This window comes from Myotis yumanensis, unplaced genomic scaffold (assembly GCF_028538775.1).
Source record: "Myotis yumanensis isolate MYYU_CA2020_CCGP unplaced genomic scaffold, mMyoYum1.0.hap1 SCAF_3, whole genome shotgun sequence".
NCBI lineage: Eukaryota > Metazoa > Chordata > Mammalia > Chiroptera > Vespertilionidae > Myotis > Myotis yumanensis.
Window position 1 is genome coordinate 58,463,158 of NW_027223754.1, and position 19,627 is coordinate 58,482,784.

General features: G+C 36.8%; 1 protein-coding gene across 8 annotated transcripts in view; it reads left to right on the plus strand.

Annotated features, from left to right (window-relative positions):
- MYCBP2 (MYC binding protein 2) overlaps positions 1–19,627 on the plus strand; it is a 272,896-nt gene that overhangs the window by 213,559 nt on the left and 39,710 nt on the right. For all 8 annotated transcript variants that reach the window (XM_070408908.1, XM_070408907.1, XM_070408910.1 and 5 more), the window contains 10 exons: positions 1,705–3,348; positions 4,217–4,386; positions 5,130–5,371; positions 7,281–7,448; positions 8,809–8,966; positions 10,472–10,671; positions 11,521–11,670; positions 17,024–17,184; positions 18,574–18,730; positions 18,855–19,079. In XM_070408908.1, the coding sequence (XP_070265009.1) occupies positions 1,705–3,348; positions 4,217–4,386; positions 5,130–5,371; positions 7,281–7,448; positions 8,809–8,966; positions 10,472–10,671; positions 11,521–11,670; positions 17,024–17,184; positions 18,574–18,730; positions 18,855–19,079 (3,275 nt within the window). The remainder of the gene's footprint in view (positions 1–1,704; positions 3,349–4,216; positions 4,387–5,129; positions 5,372–7,280; positions 7,449–8,808; positions 8,967–10,471; positions 10,672–11,520; positions 11,671–17,023; positions 17,185–18,573; positions 18,731–18,854; positions 19,080–19,627) is intronic.

Below are 19,627 nucleotides of genomic sequence, written 5' to 3' on the forward strand. Positions count from 1 at the left end.
AGAGCAGTATATTTAGTAGTTATTTTTATTCATCCAGAGAATGAGTAATTATTTTAAACACTGGCATGATGCAATTAAAATATGTTCCAAATATGCTGTTTGCCATACTTAGTTATTTCAGAATTACTTAACTTGCAAGCATCCGACTCTTACACAACAACAGTTACTGTCGCCTCTGCCCTGTGGCCTTGGGAGCCATAATTGTAAGAAGTGGATTTTTGGAGAATATGACGATTTGGGACTAGCAGAAGAAACATTAAGAAAACAAGAATTCATTTACTCATTCAACAAATATTCTTTGAGCACTTATTATTCCAGGGACCCATTCCTGACATTATATCTGTGAAGAGTAATAGATAAAAATAACAGTTCTTGCAGACCTTCCATCAGAAGGTCAGATTCTGTAGCAACATTGCCTTGACCTGTAGATAGCTAGAGTGTGATTACACACACATATGTGCACCTGCATGCACGAACACACACACACACACACACACACACAAGCAAGCCAAAACACATTACCCTAAAAAATACCTGAAATGTAACCAGTTAACAGATGTATTTGAATTTGCTAAGCACCCTTTTTAAAAATATATAAATACATCTAGCAAGCAAGATTTATGAATTTTCAGTTGTTTATACCACATGCATCACTTTAATCAGATTGCTTTTCTCATAACAACTAATTACTATCACTTGCACTAAGACTGGAAATTTTTATTTTAGGGAGGAAAGGTAATGTTGTAGGTTGTACCACTTACTGGTGACAGATGCCTCAAAGGGAAGCAGGAAATAGTAGAAAGGAGATACACCGATTGAGGGTCAGGATACCCAAAACAGTGGTGTCCATGTAGATATATCTAGTTTTTACTATAAAAGAGGTTGAATATTTTTCTTTTATCTTTTTATCTGTTATTTTCCTGACTCCTTATTTCAAGGTCCCCCACAATTCAGATTTGAACTAATTCTGGGGATCCTTTTATTCCAAGGGGACACAAGCTCAAAATTCTAACCAGCTAAGCTTAATAAACTAAATAAACTTTTAGAGTACGATCTTTTTATAAACACTGCCTAAATTACATGTAATTAAATAGTAACCTTTGGGCATTCATATGTTAATTATAAATTGTTGTAATTCAAGCATTAAAATTTAGTGTCTCCTTAGCAGTTCTATTTTAACCTAATTGTATCTGTTTGTGGACTTGAAAATGATAAATGTGTTTATAAATTCAGTTTCCTAATTTAACAAGACTTGCACCATTAACATCCCTAATAAGGATGGGAGATACCATTGTACTGGAAATTTAGCTCAACTACTTCATATTTAAAAAACATATATGTTTTCCCCCAATATTTTATTCCAAAAAAAAGCAGTTAGGTTTTTTTTCTTTCTAGTCTCTCACTGAATTGAAATTCTCACTAATTCTTCTAAGGCTGAGGTTCAGATATGGTGGATAATTCATATTGGTACATAGCTACTGTTTGTTCAGTCTGTTTTGCATCCATGAAAATTGTTTTTGGTGGAAATAGTTGTATAATTATGTAATAGAAATTTTATGAAAAATAGTTTCCTTTATTTTTCAAGTCTTTTTGTCTGTGACAAGCAATATAAATGTTTTAGCTCTATTTTTTTTAAATCAGTGACTACATTACCAGTAAGTTGTAATTTTATTAACAAGTTTTACTATGAAATGGACCACACAGGTGACCGAGGAACTATCTCAACATCTTCTAGACCAGTCTCTACATCAGGAAAATCAGAACTGTCCTCCAAGCACAGCAGATCAGTTAAACCTGATGGACGTATGAGCCGGACTACTGCTGATCCAAAGAAACCAAGGGGCACCGAAGGTTTATCAGCTAGTGAATCCCTCATGTTGAAGTCTGATGCTGCGAAGTTGAGGTCAGATTCTCACAGTAGGTCATTGTCCCCCAACCATAACACCTTGCAGACGTTGAAATCTGATGGGAGGGTGTCTTCTAGTTTCAGAGCTGAATCCCCGGGACCAGGTTCTCGGTCATCGTCTCCTAAACCAAAGACTCTCCCAACCAATCGGTCTAGCCCATCTGGTGCTAGTTCTCCCCGCTCCTCCTCACCACATGATAAAAATCTACCTCAAAAAAGTACCACTCCTGTTAAGACAAAACTTGATCCTCCTCGGGAACGTTCCAAATCAGACTCTTACACACTTGATCCAGATACCCTCCGCAAGAAGAAAATCCCCCTCACAGAACCATTAAGGGGACGATCAACATCACCAAAACCAAAACAAGTACCAAAGGATTCAAAAGATTCCCCCGGATCTGAAAATAGAGCTCCTTCTCCCCATGTGGTACAAGAAAACCTTCACAGTGAGGTGGTTGAAGTCTGCACTTCAAGTACTTTAAAAACGAACAGTCTAACAGATAGTACCTGTGATGAAAGCAGTGAATTTAAGAGTGGGGAAGAAGGTTCAAATAAAGTTCATTTCAGCATAGGAAAAGCCCCACTGAAAGAGGAACAGGACATGAGAGCATCCCCCAAAATAAGTCGAAAATGTGCTAATAGACACACCAGGCCCAAAAAGGAAAAATCCAGCTTTCTCTTCAAAGGAGACGGAACCAAACCTTTAGAGCCAGCCAAACAAGCCATGTCTCCCTCTGTGGCCGAGTGTGCCAGAGCAGTCTTTGCCTCTTTCCTGTGGCACGAAGGCATAGTGCACGATGCAATGGCTTGTTCTTCTTTCTTAAAATTTAATCCTGAACTTTCCAAAGAACATGCCCCTATAAGAAGTAGTTTAAACAGCCAACAACCTACAGAAGAAAAGGAAACCAAGTTAAAAAATAGACACTCATTGGAAATATCATCTGCTCTGAATATGTTTAATATTGCACCTCATGGACCAGATATATCTAAAATGGGTAGTATCAACAAAAATAAGGTGTTGTCTATGCTTAAGGAGCCACCTCTGCATGAAAAATGTGAGGATGGGAAAACTGAAGCCACTTTTGAAATGTCCATGCACCACCCAATGAAGTCTAAATCTCCTCTTCCCTTAACTTTACAACATTTAGTGGCTTTCTGGGAAGACATCTCTTTGGCTACTATCAAAGCAGCTTCCCAGAATATGATTTTTCCAAGTCCTGGTTCTTGTGCAGTCCTTAAAAAGAAAGAGTGTGAAAAAGAGAATAAGAAGGCCAAAAAAGAAAAAAAGAAAAAAGAAAAGGCAGAAGTTCGGCCCAGGGGTAATTTATTTGGTGAGATGGCCCAGCTGGCAGTGGGAGGACCAGAGAAAGATACCATCTGTGAGCTGTGTGGAGAGTCACATCCATACCCAGTGACGTACCATATGAGACAAGCTCACCCAGGTAAATGATATTATTAAACATATATAAGTACTTTTCGTAAAAATACTAAATAGGTATTTTTAACTTGAAATGTTCTATAAATTATGTTAAAATACAGAGAAACTGGCTCAGAATTTATAGTATCTTATAACTTAGGAGTTTTTTTGTGAAAAATAGGTAAGGCAATTTAGTACTATTTTATTTTAATATATTACATTTTGAAACATTGTTTATTTTTTAAATGTTTTGTGTTACCCAAATCTTGCTGTTAAGTTATGTCACACAGTAGAAATCATGACGTGTCCATACACGGAGGAAAGATCCCAGTATGAGGTTTACTTTGGTTTCAGATTTTCCTGCTCAAAATTGCAAACTAAATTATGTTATACTGATTTAGGGGAGTGGGGACATTTTCCTATGGAAGTGATATCAACTTTTATCAGAAGACTGTATTTTAGTTAAATGTAAGGATTTCTATAACAATTGATTAGTATTCCAAAATTTACCCATTACAAGTTTGGTTAAAAGGTTTCTCTTTCTATAGATTATACCTGAAACCTTTTACAAAATATGTGATTCCTTAAAATATATCATTTTTACAGAATATTTTATTCCTCTTTTGTTTAATTTTATTGGCATACTTACGTAAATCTAAATGTACCCAGATTGCACATTGTATATTTCTTTCCATCTGCCTGTATGGACTATTTTAGCTATCATTTAATTGATTACTTTTTGGTAATCAGTTTTTCTGACATAGTTAATAGCCATAAAAAAAAGTGAGATACTTGCTTCAGTATTTTGCTTACTTGAGAAGGTAAATCTGTCATTAATGTATAAATTGCAAGGATCAGACCACTAAGGTCACTTGCTTTGTTCTTGTTTCAAGGTTGTGGCCGTTATGCTGGTGGACAAGGTTACAATAGCATTGGGCATTTTTGTGGAGGATGGGCTGGTAACTGTGGTGATGGTGGCATAGGAGGAAGCACTTGGTATCTGGTATGTGATCGCTGCAGAGAAAAATACCTCCGGGAAAAACAGGCTGCTGCAAGGGAAAAGGTATTTTTATTCTGTCCTGGTTATACTGTTAATGATAAAGATAAACCTTATAAAAATATTTTTATGATCATATTACATCAGATAACTCCACATAAATTCAATGAAAGACCAGCTTTATAACTGGACTAATAGACAAATTTAATATTTGTGCTAGGCCAGCTATTTTTATTACAAAAATAAATTATATCTATGATAGCACAAGACAACTAGCCTGTGGCACATATGCCTTATTAACTGATGTTATGTAATTCTACATATATACATAGCTTTTCTCTTCACCTTCCCCTCTCTCTCAACTTTCCCTCTTTTCCTTTTTCCTTTTTTATTTGTACTCTTTATCTCCTCTCTCTTTTTCTTAATCCCTAATTGTGTTGTAGAACTCATGGAAACTCAAGATCATTCACAATAGTGCTACACATGACTAAAAATGTTTGCTGAATATGTACACATAGAGAGAGCTTATTGATTCTTTTTTTTCTTAAATAACTCCATTTAGATATTACTAGTTAGCTTTTTAATTTTCCCAAGGACATAAGAGTTGTATAGTTTATCTTCAATATAAAATCATTTCAATCAGTTCAGGACAAGCATGAAGTGAATGTTGTTCTGGTAGTCACTGTTATTATTTTTAAATGATTCTACAATTGTTTAATAATTTGTATTACAGACTCAAAATACTTAGGTTATGAAATAAGATTTTGAATATAAGTAGGAAAAGACCACTACACATTTTCCGTTGCCAGGTCAAACAATCTAGGAGGAAGCCAATGCAAGTCAAGACTCCTCGTGCCTTGCCCACTATGGAAGCTCACCAGGTGATTAAAGCAAATGCACTCTTCCTGCTGTCTCTGAGCAGTGCAGCCGAGCCGAGCATTCTGTGTTATCCTGCAAAGCCATTCCAGTCTCAGCTTCCCAGCGTGAAAGAGGGCATTTCTGAGGATCTTCCTGTTAAAATGCCTTGTCTTTACCTGCAGACATTAGCTAGGTAATATAACTGAGTTTTTTATTTAATCGCTTGTGATTAACAGCTGTTGTTGATTAACTAATGTCATGTTCTGAATATCCATGCTATATTAACACATTGTGTAGAATAAAAAGACCTCCAGGAATTCATATTCTGAGTTGCCTTGACCAGCATTTGACTGGTAGGGACACACCTGAAAGTACTAGGTGTGTTTTTTTTTTTTTTAAAAAAAAAACATCTTGTAAATACTATGTCAATTTGTATTATTATTCATATAAAAATATGTCTTAGAAAGTAAGACTTTAGCTATCTTTTATTCTTTGGTAGGCTGACTTCATTCTGCTAAAAGGGGGCAATGCTAAAGTAGAAAAAAACTATTTCCTAAAAAATTCTTTAATTTTTTAAAATTATTCATTCTGTTATTTAAATAAGTACCAGCTGGGTAACCAGCTTTGTACTAGACCTTGAAGATACCAAGATGAGTATAATAAAATTCTGGCTTCCATGTGCTCATACTCTGTGGACATTTAAGACATGTAAATAGAATATTAAAAATATTATACAATCAGTACTATATTAGAAGTATGTACAAGATGCTCTTAGAGCATACAATATGGAGAGTTCCTGAATCTTCCCCAGGAGATTAGGACCAGAGAATCTGACCCTTTACAAGAGTCTTAAAAGATAAATAGGAATTAAATCAAATAGGTAATGAGAGGCAAGTGTTCCTGACAGAGTAAACCATGTGTGTGAAAACACAAATGGATTCACAGGCTTATTAAAACTGACTACTGGGAGAAATATAGAAATGCCACTAGAAGTGGTTACCCAAGACCCAGTAATGTGGGGCCCTATCGCCCATGCTAAGGTTAGATTTTACCCCACAGAGGAAACAGTGGAAGAATCTTAAATAGGGAAATACATGAACTGGTTTGCAGTTAGATCACTCAGCTACTAATGTGGGAACTGGATGAAAGGGCATTACTGAAGATGGAGGGGAGCCTATAAATAGTATGCCATATTGGATTTGTGTGGTACAATCTGTAGTTTCACACTCTTAAACACTGACACTCTAAAACAGCCTTTCATATACCAAGTTCAGATTTTTTTTATTGGGTGACGAAGATTTTAGAAATTCCCTGCCGGCATAACTTGCCAGCCAACAATTTCATTTTGGCAATGTTGTCCTCTTTGTGTAGCAGAGTTATGTCAGGGTATAAGACTAAATATATTTGAGACCAAGATGGAAATCATCAGATATCCCAATAGCAACAAATCGTTAGCTTCATTCAGACCACTTAGTAGACTTAAATTAACAACTCTGTTCCAGTTTGAAAAGGAAAGAATTGTAAAACATGTAAAAATGCTAGCATACCATAATTATGGATTTCATAATTTTAGCTCTCTGGGGAATGGACATTCCCTCAATCCATGGAACATTTTACATATCTTCCTCAAATTTGACTCATATATGTTCCTACCAAAAAGGTGACTGTGCAAGAAACATGGGCCTAAACCAAGGCAGTGGTGATAGAGAATGAGAAGAAAGTATGGTTATGAGAGGAAACCTAGTACTGAGGCCTGAGTGATGGGTCATGGTTGAGGACTAAGCCTACTACAGCGCTGAGATACTTTAACTTAGGCCCCTGGATAATTGGTGGGATCATTCACCAAAATACCAGAAGAGATAAAAGCTCTCAAAAGGAAAGAAAATGAATTCAATTTTGGTTTTTGAAATGTTTGTGGTACCTGGAATATCTATGTGTAAAACTGTCCGACTTTTATATCCTTCTATTTACATCTGTGGTTAGTTTAGTACTTCACTCATATAGATTTAAATGTGCTGCTTTTGCTTTTACGAAGGAGATTGAAAATGGAAACTGTCTGTATTGCCTTCATACTTAAAGTTACTGGGTTTGATTTAATGTAGGCATCATCATGAAAATTTTGTGGGCTATCAAGATGACAACCTATTTCAGGATGAAATGAGATATCTCCGTTCAACATCTGTACCTGCCCCGTACATATCAGTAACTCCTGATGCAAGTCCTAATGTATTTGAAGAGCCAGAGAGCAATATGAAGTCTATGCCACCAAGGTATTTGGGTTCTCTCCTCTCTGTTGAATAGCCAGTGTTTGGTTTGGAAGAATGACAGCTGGAAAAGAATGGTCTAGAAGTTTTTTAGTACATCCTTCCATCTCAAAAAGGACATTGAGTCAGCTCTGCTAACTATTAGAGCAGTAAGAAAAAGCCTTACATACATAAGTAAGGTACAAGGTCTTTGATAGCAGAAGCAGACTAGTTGGAAAAAACCACTAATGAAGTTATAGTAAAACTTCCCATTATATAATGTCATTTAGTGCTGTAGTAAACCAGACTAGAGAAAGGTCACTTTGAGGCAGTACTTAGGGAAAGTTACATGAGAGAGGAAGCACTGAAAATAAATCTTGAACTTCTTGAAATATTGCTTACAATTTTCTCCTATCCACTCACCCCCAACTAGGTATAGTAGTATCAGAATAAAGAGCTTTTTGGAAACTGAGTAGAAGTATATAAATGTAATACAGAGGGAACTGGGTACCACTAAGACTTTTAAAAAAGAGGAATGACATGGTAAACATGCAAGGATAATCTGACAGTTCAATTGAGAAGCTGATACATTTAGTCAAAGATTTCAGTAAGCTATGTGGAATTGAATAATGTTGACAATGATTATGAAACAAGGTAGATAAATGAAGTATTTTGTAGGAAAAATTAAATTAACATATCCCTATACCCTGGTCATTCAGGAATCAAGCAGCCCAAACCGACATCTAGGCACATTAACCCCAGTCAGTTATGTACAACGTTTATAGTCCATTCAAACAAGAACATACACACACTTAAAGAGGTGGTAAGTTAAGAAAATGGCCAGGGGGTTAGCCACTAACTAGAAAATATATAAGATTCAAACATGGCTTGAATGATGGAAAATAAATAACTCCAGAACTCAAGGTGAGCAAAAATGTCACAATTTGGAATGAGGTGACAGAAAAAAAGAACACATGAAAAGAACAGTTTGTAAATTTGTCTTAGAGGAAAAGGAAGGGAAGCTACTTCTCTTTTTAATAAAATGCCGCATAAAGGAAATTATATAATCATCTTAACTTTACAAGTGTTTTTTAATGGTGGTATAGTTAATAGAAAAAATTGTTAGTTTACTTTAACCTGAATGAAAATCACTAAGTTCTCATATAGTCTGTTCTAACTGTAATATAACTGCAATGCTAAAAACTAGTTTTTTACCTCTCATTACACTACTTAAAGAGAGAATATTAAGTTGGCTTTGAATTTGTGTTTTTTCACATGAAATACAGGTTCACATATTTGATTACACTATTATAAACTAAATATAGTTTTTCTTCATTTACTTTTTCACCTAAATTTTTATCAGTCGGTCCTCTTATTTTATCTGCAGTTTGGAAACTAGTCCCATAACTGATACTGATCTTGCAAAGAGAACTGTCTTCCAAAGATCATACTCAGTTGTTGCTTCTGAATATGATAAACAACACTCCATTTTACCTGCACGAGTTAAAGCCATTCCTAGAAGAAGAGTTAACAGTGGAGACACTGGTAAGTATAAAGATAAAAAGGGAAGATTGAATAACCCAAATAGTTTTATTTGCAGGTATTTTTTTCTTTTTAAATATATTTTTACTGACTTGAGAGAGAAAGGGGAAGAGAGATGGAAACATCAATGATGATAGAGACTCATTGATTGGCTGCCTCCTGCATGCCCCCTACTGGTGATCGAACCCACAACTCTGGCATGTGCCCTGACTGGGAATCGAACAGTGACCTCCTGGTTCATAGGTCGATGCTCACCCTCTGAGCTACACTGGCAGGGCACAGATATTTTTTAATATTCAATATTTGAAGGGAAAGAAATGGATTACTTTTAAATTGTGGTAGACATTCCTTCTATGTAACATGGCTCTAAGTGTGCCCCTCTAAATTTTGTTTTGTAGTGGGGTTTTTTAATCCTCACTGAGGATAATTTTCCATTGATTTTTAGAGAGAGTGGAAGAGAGAGGTAAAGAGAGAGAAATATCAATGTGAGAGAAACACATCAATTGGTTGCCTACTGCAGGGCCCTGACCAGGGCCCCGGACAGAGAGGAGCCTGCAACCAAGGTACGTGCCCTTGACTGGAATCAAACCTGGGACCCTTTGGTCCACAGGCTGATGCTCTATCCACTGAGCCAAACCAGCTAGGGCATAAATTTTGCATCTCAGTTTAAAGAGACACCCAAAGATCATCCAGTCATTACTCAAGAATAAATTGACATTTAAAATCTTATTTGTGAGGCATCTAAGCCAAACGTTGCTACCATTATCCCTTCAACTAAGCTTCAGTGAACCAGCAGTTCCAGTGACTTATACTTTCACATTTATCTTCTCCCTCCCAATAGAAGCTTAAACTCTTTACAGCTAAGAGATAATAAAATTTGTGGTTTTGAAACTCTTAATCAGTAAAAAAGTCAGGTAATCTGGAGGAGTTGGTATCAAGACACAAATTGGGGATGGTTGACTCTATCCCAAGAGTAAAGAAAGAAACCCAAGAGAAAAGATAATATGGTTATTAAGTAGATCACTAGTAAAATGAAGATATGGCTTAATATTTATAGGTAGATGACTTTTTATCTTATTGAAGATCTTCAAGAAAAATATTGAGCATCCCCCAATGACTTCTATGTTCATTTAACAAATATTTTTGAGCTTTTATTGAGGCATATTCATTACAAAGCATTTAGAAAATGTTGGGGATGAAATACAGATTTCATTTAAGGAGAAAAATCACTTAGTGTTTAGTGTTTTCGAAGCATGAACTTTAGATTCAACCCGGGATTCAAAACTTGCCCCCTACAATTTATTAGCTGTATGACTTTAGGAAAATAAGATATTTAATCTTTTTAAGCCTCAAGAAATATCTAAGTCATTGTGATTTATGTGAAGTGAAAAAAAAAAATCCCAAAGCTCTAAAGTGAATAAGTTAGATTCTATTATTTTAAAATATAATCTTAAGTATATTAACCTGATGTATTGCCTATGAAAATTAATACCTTTTTTTCTTAATAGAAGTTGGTTCTTCTCTCTTGAGACATCCATCTCCTGAGCTTTCCCGGCTAATCTCAGCCCACAGCTCTCTTTCCAAAGGAGAACGAAATTTCCAATGGCCAGTTTTAGCTTTTGTTATACAGCATCATGATCTAGAAGGTCTTGAAATAGCAATGAAACAGGCCCTAAGGAAATCTGCTTGTCGAGTTTTTGCTATGGAGGTATGAATACATCAGCGTGGTTATTGATTCATTGATCATACAAATCATGTGATGATTCTATTTAATGATGTCACCTTTTTACCAAACAGAAATTGCAATAAGTTAAGAGACATTAGCCAATTGAAAATATCAAATGTTCCCATCAAAATTAAACTCTTAAGTTTATGAATAGAAATGATTTTAGAGTTCCATATGTAAGCATTCTAAAGAAATTTATTTCTACATTGCTTTATTATTTGAATCCTTGTATTATCTTTGTTGAAAAAGTTTTTGTCATCACAGTGTTATTTCAGTTAGAATGATCATGCAAAGGGGATAAATATGCTTTTGAGTTATAAACCTAACAATTATAATTTATCTGAGTCTCTGTTCTCTGGAAATCATAGGACTGCTGAATATCATAGACTTACATATAGTAAATTTTTTTCTTTATTACACATATGATAACCTACTACTTTATTGATGGGAACAAATAAATATATTTAATTAAATGGTAGCTTGTGTTGAGCTTGAGAAACGGTCTATGTTGATCCTAAATGCAAGCTGGGGGGAAAAATGTGTTTGAGTAAATTAAGACAAATTTTTAAAATAAAATGTGGTTTAAAAAAGTGTTTCGGTATTGCATTTTATAAGTATTATTTTTCCTATTATTATTAGTTTTTTAATTTAGGACCAAAATTTGTGACTATTTCAAGTTCAGTGTATTTCAGTGAAACAAAGGTCAGGCTTCCTAGTCTTCCTTGAAACACTTAATCTGGAGGTACTTTGTTTCCAATTAAGAAAAGCCCTGAATTTTTTTACTTACATATTTTCTTTTCATCTTGAACTCATTTACTATTATTTATTCAGGCTTTCAACTGGCTTCTATGCAATGTCATCCAAACAACTTCTCTCCATGATATTCTATGGCATTTTGTGGCATCACTGACTCCTGCTCCAGTGGAACCAGAGGAAGAAGAGGATGAGGAAAATAAAACAAACAAAGAAAACGCAGAACAAGTAAGACAGATTTTTGTTTTTTTAATTGTCAGTATTTTTATAGGACAGTAGAAATACCTTCAGATAGTATAATAATTTGCATGAGGTCATGCACAGATTATATAACCTAAAGAAAAGAATACAATTTCAATGCTATGAGCAACATATTAAATATACTTGGTGTTCTCTCTGGTAAAAATGCTGTCAGTCAATTCTGATTTCTCACTAAGCATCATTATCATTAATCAACTGGAAGAAACTGTTACAGTACAATATTAAATAAACAGGGCAACATTATTACATAGATCAGTCTACTTTACAATTCTGTAAGATATCAGCATTGATTCTGTGTAGGGACATGAAATTTCAGTGTTTGTTTGTCTTGAAGGGACTTGGATTTTATTGGAGACAGCCTGCATAATGGACAAATATTGAACTAGGACACTGGAAGCCTGGGACCAGCCTGGTTTTTACCTCTGGGCTTCATTTCCATATCTGGAATAAAATTAGAGGACTAAATCTTTCATTTAAATATCAAAACTGTCACAATAGATAGAGAATAAAAAAAACGCTAGTATCACATCCAAAACAGTGATCCAGGAAGATAAAAAGTAAGAAAAAAGATAACATCAGAAAAAAATAGACTTCAAGAAAAATTATTAAGAGGGATAAAGATGCTGTCTACAAAATTATAAAAGATTAATTTTGAGCATGTATGTGCCTAATAAAGCCTTTAAGAAATAAGTAAAACTTGAAAGAACTATAAGGAAAAATAGAAAAAATCCACAGTTACAATGTGAGATTGTTACATACCTGTAACAGCATTCTATCCCTACGTAACTAACCACCGCAAAACTCACTGAGTTAAAACAACTACTTTATTGGCTCACAAGTCTTTGGCTCAACAATCTGGGTGAGGCTCAAAGAGAAGAATAGCTCATTCCTTCTGCTGATAGATTTGTGATTACACCAGAATAGATACTTTTATGTGGTTTTCATTCCTACAAATAATACAAACATGATTAATCTTTCTTTTTTCATTCTTTATTGTTTAAAGTATTATATATGTCTCCTTTTTCACCCATTGACCTCTCCCCAGCCACCCCAACCTCACAGCACATTCCCTTACCCCTCCTAGTGTCTGTGTCCATTGGTTATGCTTATATGCATGCATACAAGTCCTTTGATTGATCTCTTACCACCACCCCCCCTCGTACCCTCCCCTGTCTTCCCTCTGAAGTTTAATGGTCTGTTTGATGCTTCTCTGTCTCTGTATCTATTTTTGTTCATAAGTTTATGTTGTTCATTATATTCCACAGATGAGTGAGATCATGTGATGTTTATCTTTCTCTGACTGGCTTATATAGCTTAGCATAATGCTCTCCAGGTCCATCCATGCTGTTGCGAGTGATAGGAGTTCTTTTCTTTTTTTTTTTTAAGGGGAGAATGATGATTTTTTTTTTTATTGTAATATATTTTATTGATTTTTTTTTTTTTAAATTCAATCTTTATTGTTCAGATTATTACATTTGTTCCTCTTTTTTCCCCCCATAACTCCCCTCCTTCCAGCTCCCACCCCACCCTCCACCCTCACTCCCCACCCACTGTGTTCATCCATAGGTGCATGATTTTTGTCCAGTCACTTCCCGCATCTCCCACACCCCTTTTTCCCCCAAGAATAGTCAGTCTATTCCCTTTCTATGTCCCTGATTCTATTATAATCACCAGTTCATTCTGTACATCAGGTTATTTATTCACTTGATTCTTAGATTCATTTGTTGATAGATGCATGTTTGTTGTTCATAGTTTGTATCTTTACCTTTTTCTTCTTCTTCCTCTTCTTAAAGGATACCTTTCAGCATTTCATATAATACTGGTTTGGCGGTGATGAACTCCTTTAGCTTTTCCTTATCTGTGAAGCTCTTTATCTGACCTTCAATTCTGAATGATAGCTTTGCTGGATAAAGTAATCTTGGTTGTAGGTTCTTGGTATTCAGCACTTTGAATATTTCTTGCCATTCCCTTCTGGCCTGCAAAGTTTCTGTTGAGAAATCAGCTGACAGTCGTATGGGTATTCCCTTGTAGGTAATTGAGCCTCTTTCTCTTGCTGCTTTTAAGATTTTCTCTTTGTCTTTTGCTCTTGGCATTTTAATGATGATGTGTCTTGGTGTGGTCCTCTTTGGATTCCTTTTGTTTGGGGTTCTCTGCGCTTCTTGGACCTGTAAGTCCATTTCTTTCACCAGGTGGGGGAAGTTTTCTGCCATTATTTCTTGAAATAGGTTTTCAATATCTTGCTGTCTCTCATCTTCTGGCACTCCAATGACTCTGATATTAGACCGCTTAAAGCTGTCCCAGAGGCTCCTTACACTATCTTCACACTTTCGAATTCTTTTTTCATTTTGCTTTTCCAATTGGGTGTTTTTTGTCGAATCTTTGGTTTGATTATTGTACTCCTCTGGTCTGCTATTGGGTATAATATTCTTTATTTCAGTCCGTGTATGCTTGCTTTCTAATTTCTTTATCGTAGCATCGAGGGTCTCATTAGTTTTCGTGAGGCTCTGCACAAATTTATGGCAAGCCCTCAAAATTGCGATTCTTAGCTCCATATCCTCCATTTCTGTCATGTTTCTTTGTCTCCGCATCTTTTATGCTTTCTTGGTGCACCCCCTTGTGGTCTCTGTGCGCAGTCTTGTTCTAGCCAAGCCTTAATTGTTGTAGTTAACACTAGAGGGGTTTGACCACCAGGCCGGCTGGCTGTGGAAATCAGCTGTGTGGAAAACGTCTGCCTTCTGGGGAGGTGCTAATCCAGCCTTTGCCTGAGGCAATCGGCAAATGGCTGTGCGCAGGTTTTGGGCGGGGCGGGATCAACAGGGAGGGCGGAGGGAGCAGTTATGGCCACGCTCAGTCCCGTTCCCAGAGGCTCTGCTTCTCAGAACCCCGGCAGCCGCTGCAAACCTCGGAGAGAAAGCTGCCCTCAGGTCCCAACTGATGCCGGATAATCCCGCTTCTCCCGTTTGAGTCTGGGTCCCTAGAGACTCGCCCGGATCTGGAGCCCAGAGTCTGAGACTCACTCCCGGCAGAAAACGACAACCGCGCCCTCAGCCACCAGCCCGCTTTCGCGCGCACCTCGGTACCTTTGTATTTTCCACACTGCGCCGCCTCTGAGCCTCGATTTGCTGTTCTCTTTCCTTCTAGTTGTAGAGTCTCTCTTCAGCCAGCCTTCCTGTGGTTCTGGGTGATGTCTGTTCAGTCTTTTAGTTGTATTTTTGAAATGGTTGTTTGCGGCAGCGGTCTCCGGTGTTTACCTACGCCGCCATCTTGGTCTCTCTCATTTTATTGATTTTTTTACAGAGAGGAAGGGAAAGGGATAGAGAGTTAGAAACATCGATGAGAGAGAAACATCGATCAGCTGCCTTCTGCACACTCCCTACTGGGGATGTGCCCACAACCAAGGTACATGCCCTTGACCGGAATTAAACCTGGGACCCTTGAGTCCGCAGGCTGACGCTCTCCACTGAGCCAAACCGGTTAGGGCTTTTTTTTTTTTTTTTTTTTTTTTTTTTTTACAGCAGCGTAGTATTCCATTGTGTAGATGTGCCACAGTTTTTAATCTACTCATCTGCTGATGGGCACTTAGGCTGTTTCCAAATAGTAGCTATTGTAAATTGTGCTGTTATGAGCATAAGTGTTTCTGATTGGTGTTTATGATTTCTTGGGATATATTCCTAGAAGTGGGATTACTGGGTCAAATGGGAGTTCCATTTTTAATTTTTTGAGGAAACTCCATACTGTTTTCCACAGTCGCTGCACCAGTCTGCATTCCCACCAGCAGTGCAAGAGGGTTGCTTTTTCTCCACATCCTCTCCAGCACTTGTCATTTGTCAATTTGTTGATGATAGCCATTCTGACCAGTGTGAGATGGTACCTCGTTGTTGTTTTTATAGGCATCTCTCTGATGATTAGTGACTTTGAGTATGTTTTCATAAGTCTCTTGGCCTTCTGTATGTCCACTTTCGAAAAGTGTCTATTTAAGTTCTTTGCCCATTTTTTGATTGGATTGTTTATCTTTTTTGTTAAGATGTATGAGTTCCCTATAAATTTTGGAGATTAGGCCCTTATTGGATATAACATTGGCAAATATGTTCTCCCATACAGTGGGCTTTCTTGTTGTTTTGTGATGGTTTCTTTTGCTGTGCAGAAGCTTTTATTTTGATATGGTCTCATTTGTTTGTTTTCTCTTTAGTTTCCATTGCCCTAGGACAGTGATGGCAAACCTATGACACTCGTGTCAGAGGTGACACACAAACTCATATTTTGGTTGATATTTCTTTGTTAAATGGCATTTAAATATATAAAATGAATATCAAGAATACAAGTCTTTGTTTTACTATGGTTGCAAATATCAAAAAATTTCTATATGTGACACGGCACCGGAGTTAAGTTAGGGTTTTTCAAAATGCTGACACGCCGAGCTCAAAAGGTTCGCCATCACTGCCCTAGGAGCTGTGTCTGTAAAGATATTGCTCCAACAAATGTCTGCTATTTTGCTTCCTGTGACTTCTAAGATTTTTATGGGTTCTCATCTTACATTTAAGTCCTTTATCCATTTTGTGTTTATTTTTATGTATGGTGTAAGTTGGTGGCCTAGTTTCATTTTTTTGCATGTATCCAATTTTCCCAACACCATTTATGGAAGAGACTGTCTTGACTCCATTGTATGCTCTTGCCTCCTTTGTCAAATATTAATTGAGCAAAATGGTTTGGGTCAATTTCTGGGTTCTCTCTTCTGTTCTATTGGTCTATACGTATATCTTTTCTTGTGTCAGTACCAGGCAGTTTTGAGAACAGTGGTTTTGTAGTATAGCTTGATATCTGGTATTGTGATCCCTCCAACTTTGTTCTTCTTTCTCAAGATTGCTGCTGCTATTCGGGGTCTTTTTTTATTCCATATGAATTTTTGCAGAGTTTGTTCTAGGTCTGTGAAATATGCCATTGGTATTTTAATGGAGATTGCATTAAATCTATAGATTGCTTTGGGTAGTATGGACATTTTAATGATGTTGATTCTACCAATCCATGAACACGGTATATTCTTCCATTTGTTTATGTCTTCCTCTATCTCTTTTCTCAATGTCCTGTAGTTTTCCACATACGAGTCTTTTACCTCCTTAGTCAAGTTTATTCCTAGGTATCTTAATTTTTTAGGTGCAATCTTAATGTATGTTTTGGGTATGGTTTGATTTTGTTGTTTACATTTCTGTCACAGGAGTATTTGAAAGTAACACAATACTTTTAAGTATATATAAGATTCTTTTGTGGGGGAAATTCCTTTCAATACAACAACTAGTCAACTTGCTTTCAATTTCTGTCTTAGGACAAAGATACAAGAGTATGTGAACATCCACTCTCAGATATAGTGATTGCAGGTGAAGCCGCTCATCCTTTACCACATACATTTCATCGCTTACTTCAAACAATCTCCGATCTTATGATGTCTCTCCCCAGTGGCAGTTCATTACAGCAAATGGCCCTAAGGTAATTTTATATCTAAATATTCTAGGTACATTGGAGAGGATATTTTATGGGCTATTCAAAGTTCAAAATGCTTGGAAGGCCCTCTAAATAGTAAGATACAAAGAATCCCTATATATGTGAATGGTGCCTCCCTCATTCCTGTCATAACTAGAATTGTTCCTCTTCTTAGCTTACACTTGTTTGCTCCTCTATACAATATGGATCTTCTTCACTTTTCCCTCTTTCCTAACCAAAATTACTTTTCTGAGTGCTGCCTAAGAGTGGAATCTTAAATGTCACAAAATGAGAGAGGGAGAATGAAATTTGAAAAACATAAATCAAAATAGGGTTTTGAATTGAAAGTAATCTTAAGAAAAATGAAGTTATATATAACTAATCTTAAAACTTCCTTGAGGAGCATCACCTCCTTTTAAGTCCAAACCTGCTGAGTTTTTAACATTTACATTGTGAACCTTGTTATTAGATCCACATATACTGGAGACTAACATATAAATAAATCCTCTATTGATTTTTATAAAAGATAAGTCATTGCAGTGATTTGGGCTACCCATACCCCTAATTGGTAAGACCAACAGAGGGGAGATTTGTTTCCTCTTCACAAAATTTTTGAAGTGCAAGTAGTATGGAATTGTAAGACTAATAAATTTGAGAGTCTGTCATAGTTTGTCTACAAAACTGATTTATTACATTTTTTTGATTTTATAGCTTCATCTTCATGTATACAATCCTCCTATATAATAAAAGGGTAATATGCAAATTGATCCTAACAGCAGAATGACCGGAAACAACAGTCGCTATGGTGCGCACTGACCACCAGGGGGCAGATGCTCAATGCAGGAGCTGCCCCCTGGTGGTCAGTGTGCTTCCACAGGGGGAGTGCAGCTCAGCCAGAAGCTGGCTCATGGCTGGCCAGTGCAGCAGCAGTGGCAGGAGCCTCTCCCGCCTCTGTGGCAGCACTAAGGATGTCTGACTAACGGCTTAGGCCTGCTCCCCCCAGGCTGTCAGAGGGATGTCTGACTGCCTGCTTAGGCCTGGTCCCCCGGGCAGTAGGCTTAAGCCATCAGTTGGACATCCCCCTAGGGGACCCGGATTGCAAGAGGGCACAGGCCAGGCTGCGGGGAACCCCCCCGGCCCCCACCGAGTACACAAATTTTCATGCACTGGGCCTCTAGTTTATCTATATTTAAAATGAGTGAACTTGCCTTAGAACTTATCCCATTTTTTCTTAGAAATTAATTTTACTTTATAAAAGGACTAATACTAATGTTTTGTTTCCTGAACTTTTTAAATTTCCATTTTTATCTAGATCATTACGATTTATTAAAATGTTAGGATTTCTTAGAAATTCCTGAAAAAGAATTATTTAATATATTGCTTATGTCTTTTTAGATGCTGGAGTCTGAAATTCAAGCAATCTGATCACCAGTTCCTCCATCAGAGCAATGTATTTCATCACATTAACAACATTTTGTCAAAATCAGATGATGGAGATAGCGAAGAGAGTTTTAGCATCAGTATACAATCTGGCTTTGAAGCTATGAGTCAGGTCAGTCATTTAACAATTATCCTGTTTCTATACAACAGTGTATTATTTCTTATCTCATGTCTGTTTTATTATCATGGGAGATTTCCATTTGAGTATTATAATTACTTATAATTGTTTCCGGTAGGAATTATGCATAGTAATGTGCTTAAAGGACTTAACCAGCATTGTTGACATAAAAACTTCAAGCCGGCCTGCCATGATTGGCAGTTTGACAGATGGTTCCACAGAAACCTTTTGGGAATCAGGAGATGAGGATAAAAACAAAACTAAGAACATCACCATCAACTGTGTAAAAGGAATCAACGCTCGCTATGTTTCTGTTCACGTGGACAATTCCCGAGATCTTGGGGTAAGAAAGGAATTTAATTTGTAGCACATTGGTTCTTTTCAGACAGTTAGTAATAATGTACTCTCATTTCTGAGTTTAGCAAAAGGATGGAACTTTACCAATCACACAGCATTTTGTATTTACCAAAGAAACTATAAGTCTAACAACAGATTAATATGACTGGGGGTACTGTGGAATACCATTTCAAGAAAGAGGTCTTATTACAAATATAGCATGGCTACATCTGAGCAAAATAAATGTCTCCTCTATATTTTCCTACCTCTATGCCCTTGTTTTAGCTAGTCCCTTGGCCGGAAGTCATCCCCTTAAACTCTCTCTCATATCCTCCACATCTCTAGACCCAACAGAGAAAGCCTCTCCCAGCACCTCCTCTATAAAAATTACTCTTTCCCTTCTCTGAGTTATTTGTATATTACTTTGATGGCACTTAATACATTTTGACCTACCGGTATACTGTCACAGTTTTCTATTCCTAAGCCTCACCCCAAGCTGTCATGGAGGGAGTGAGGGGACTTTCTGTACTAACCCAAGTAACCATGATTTATACT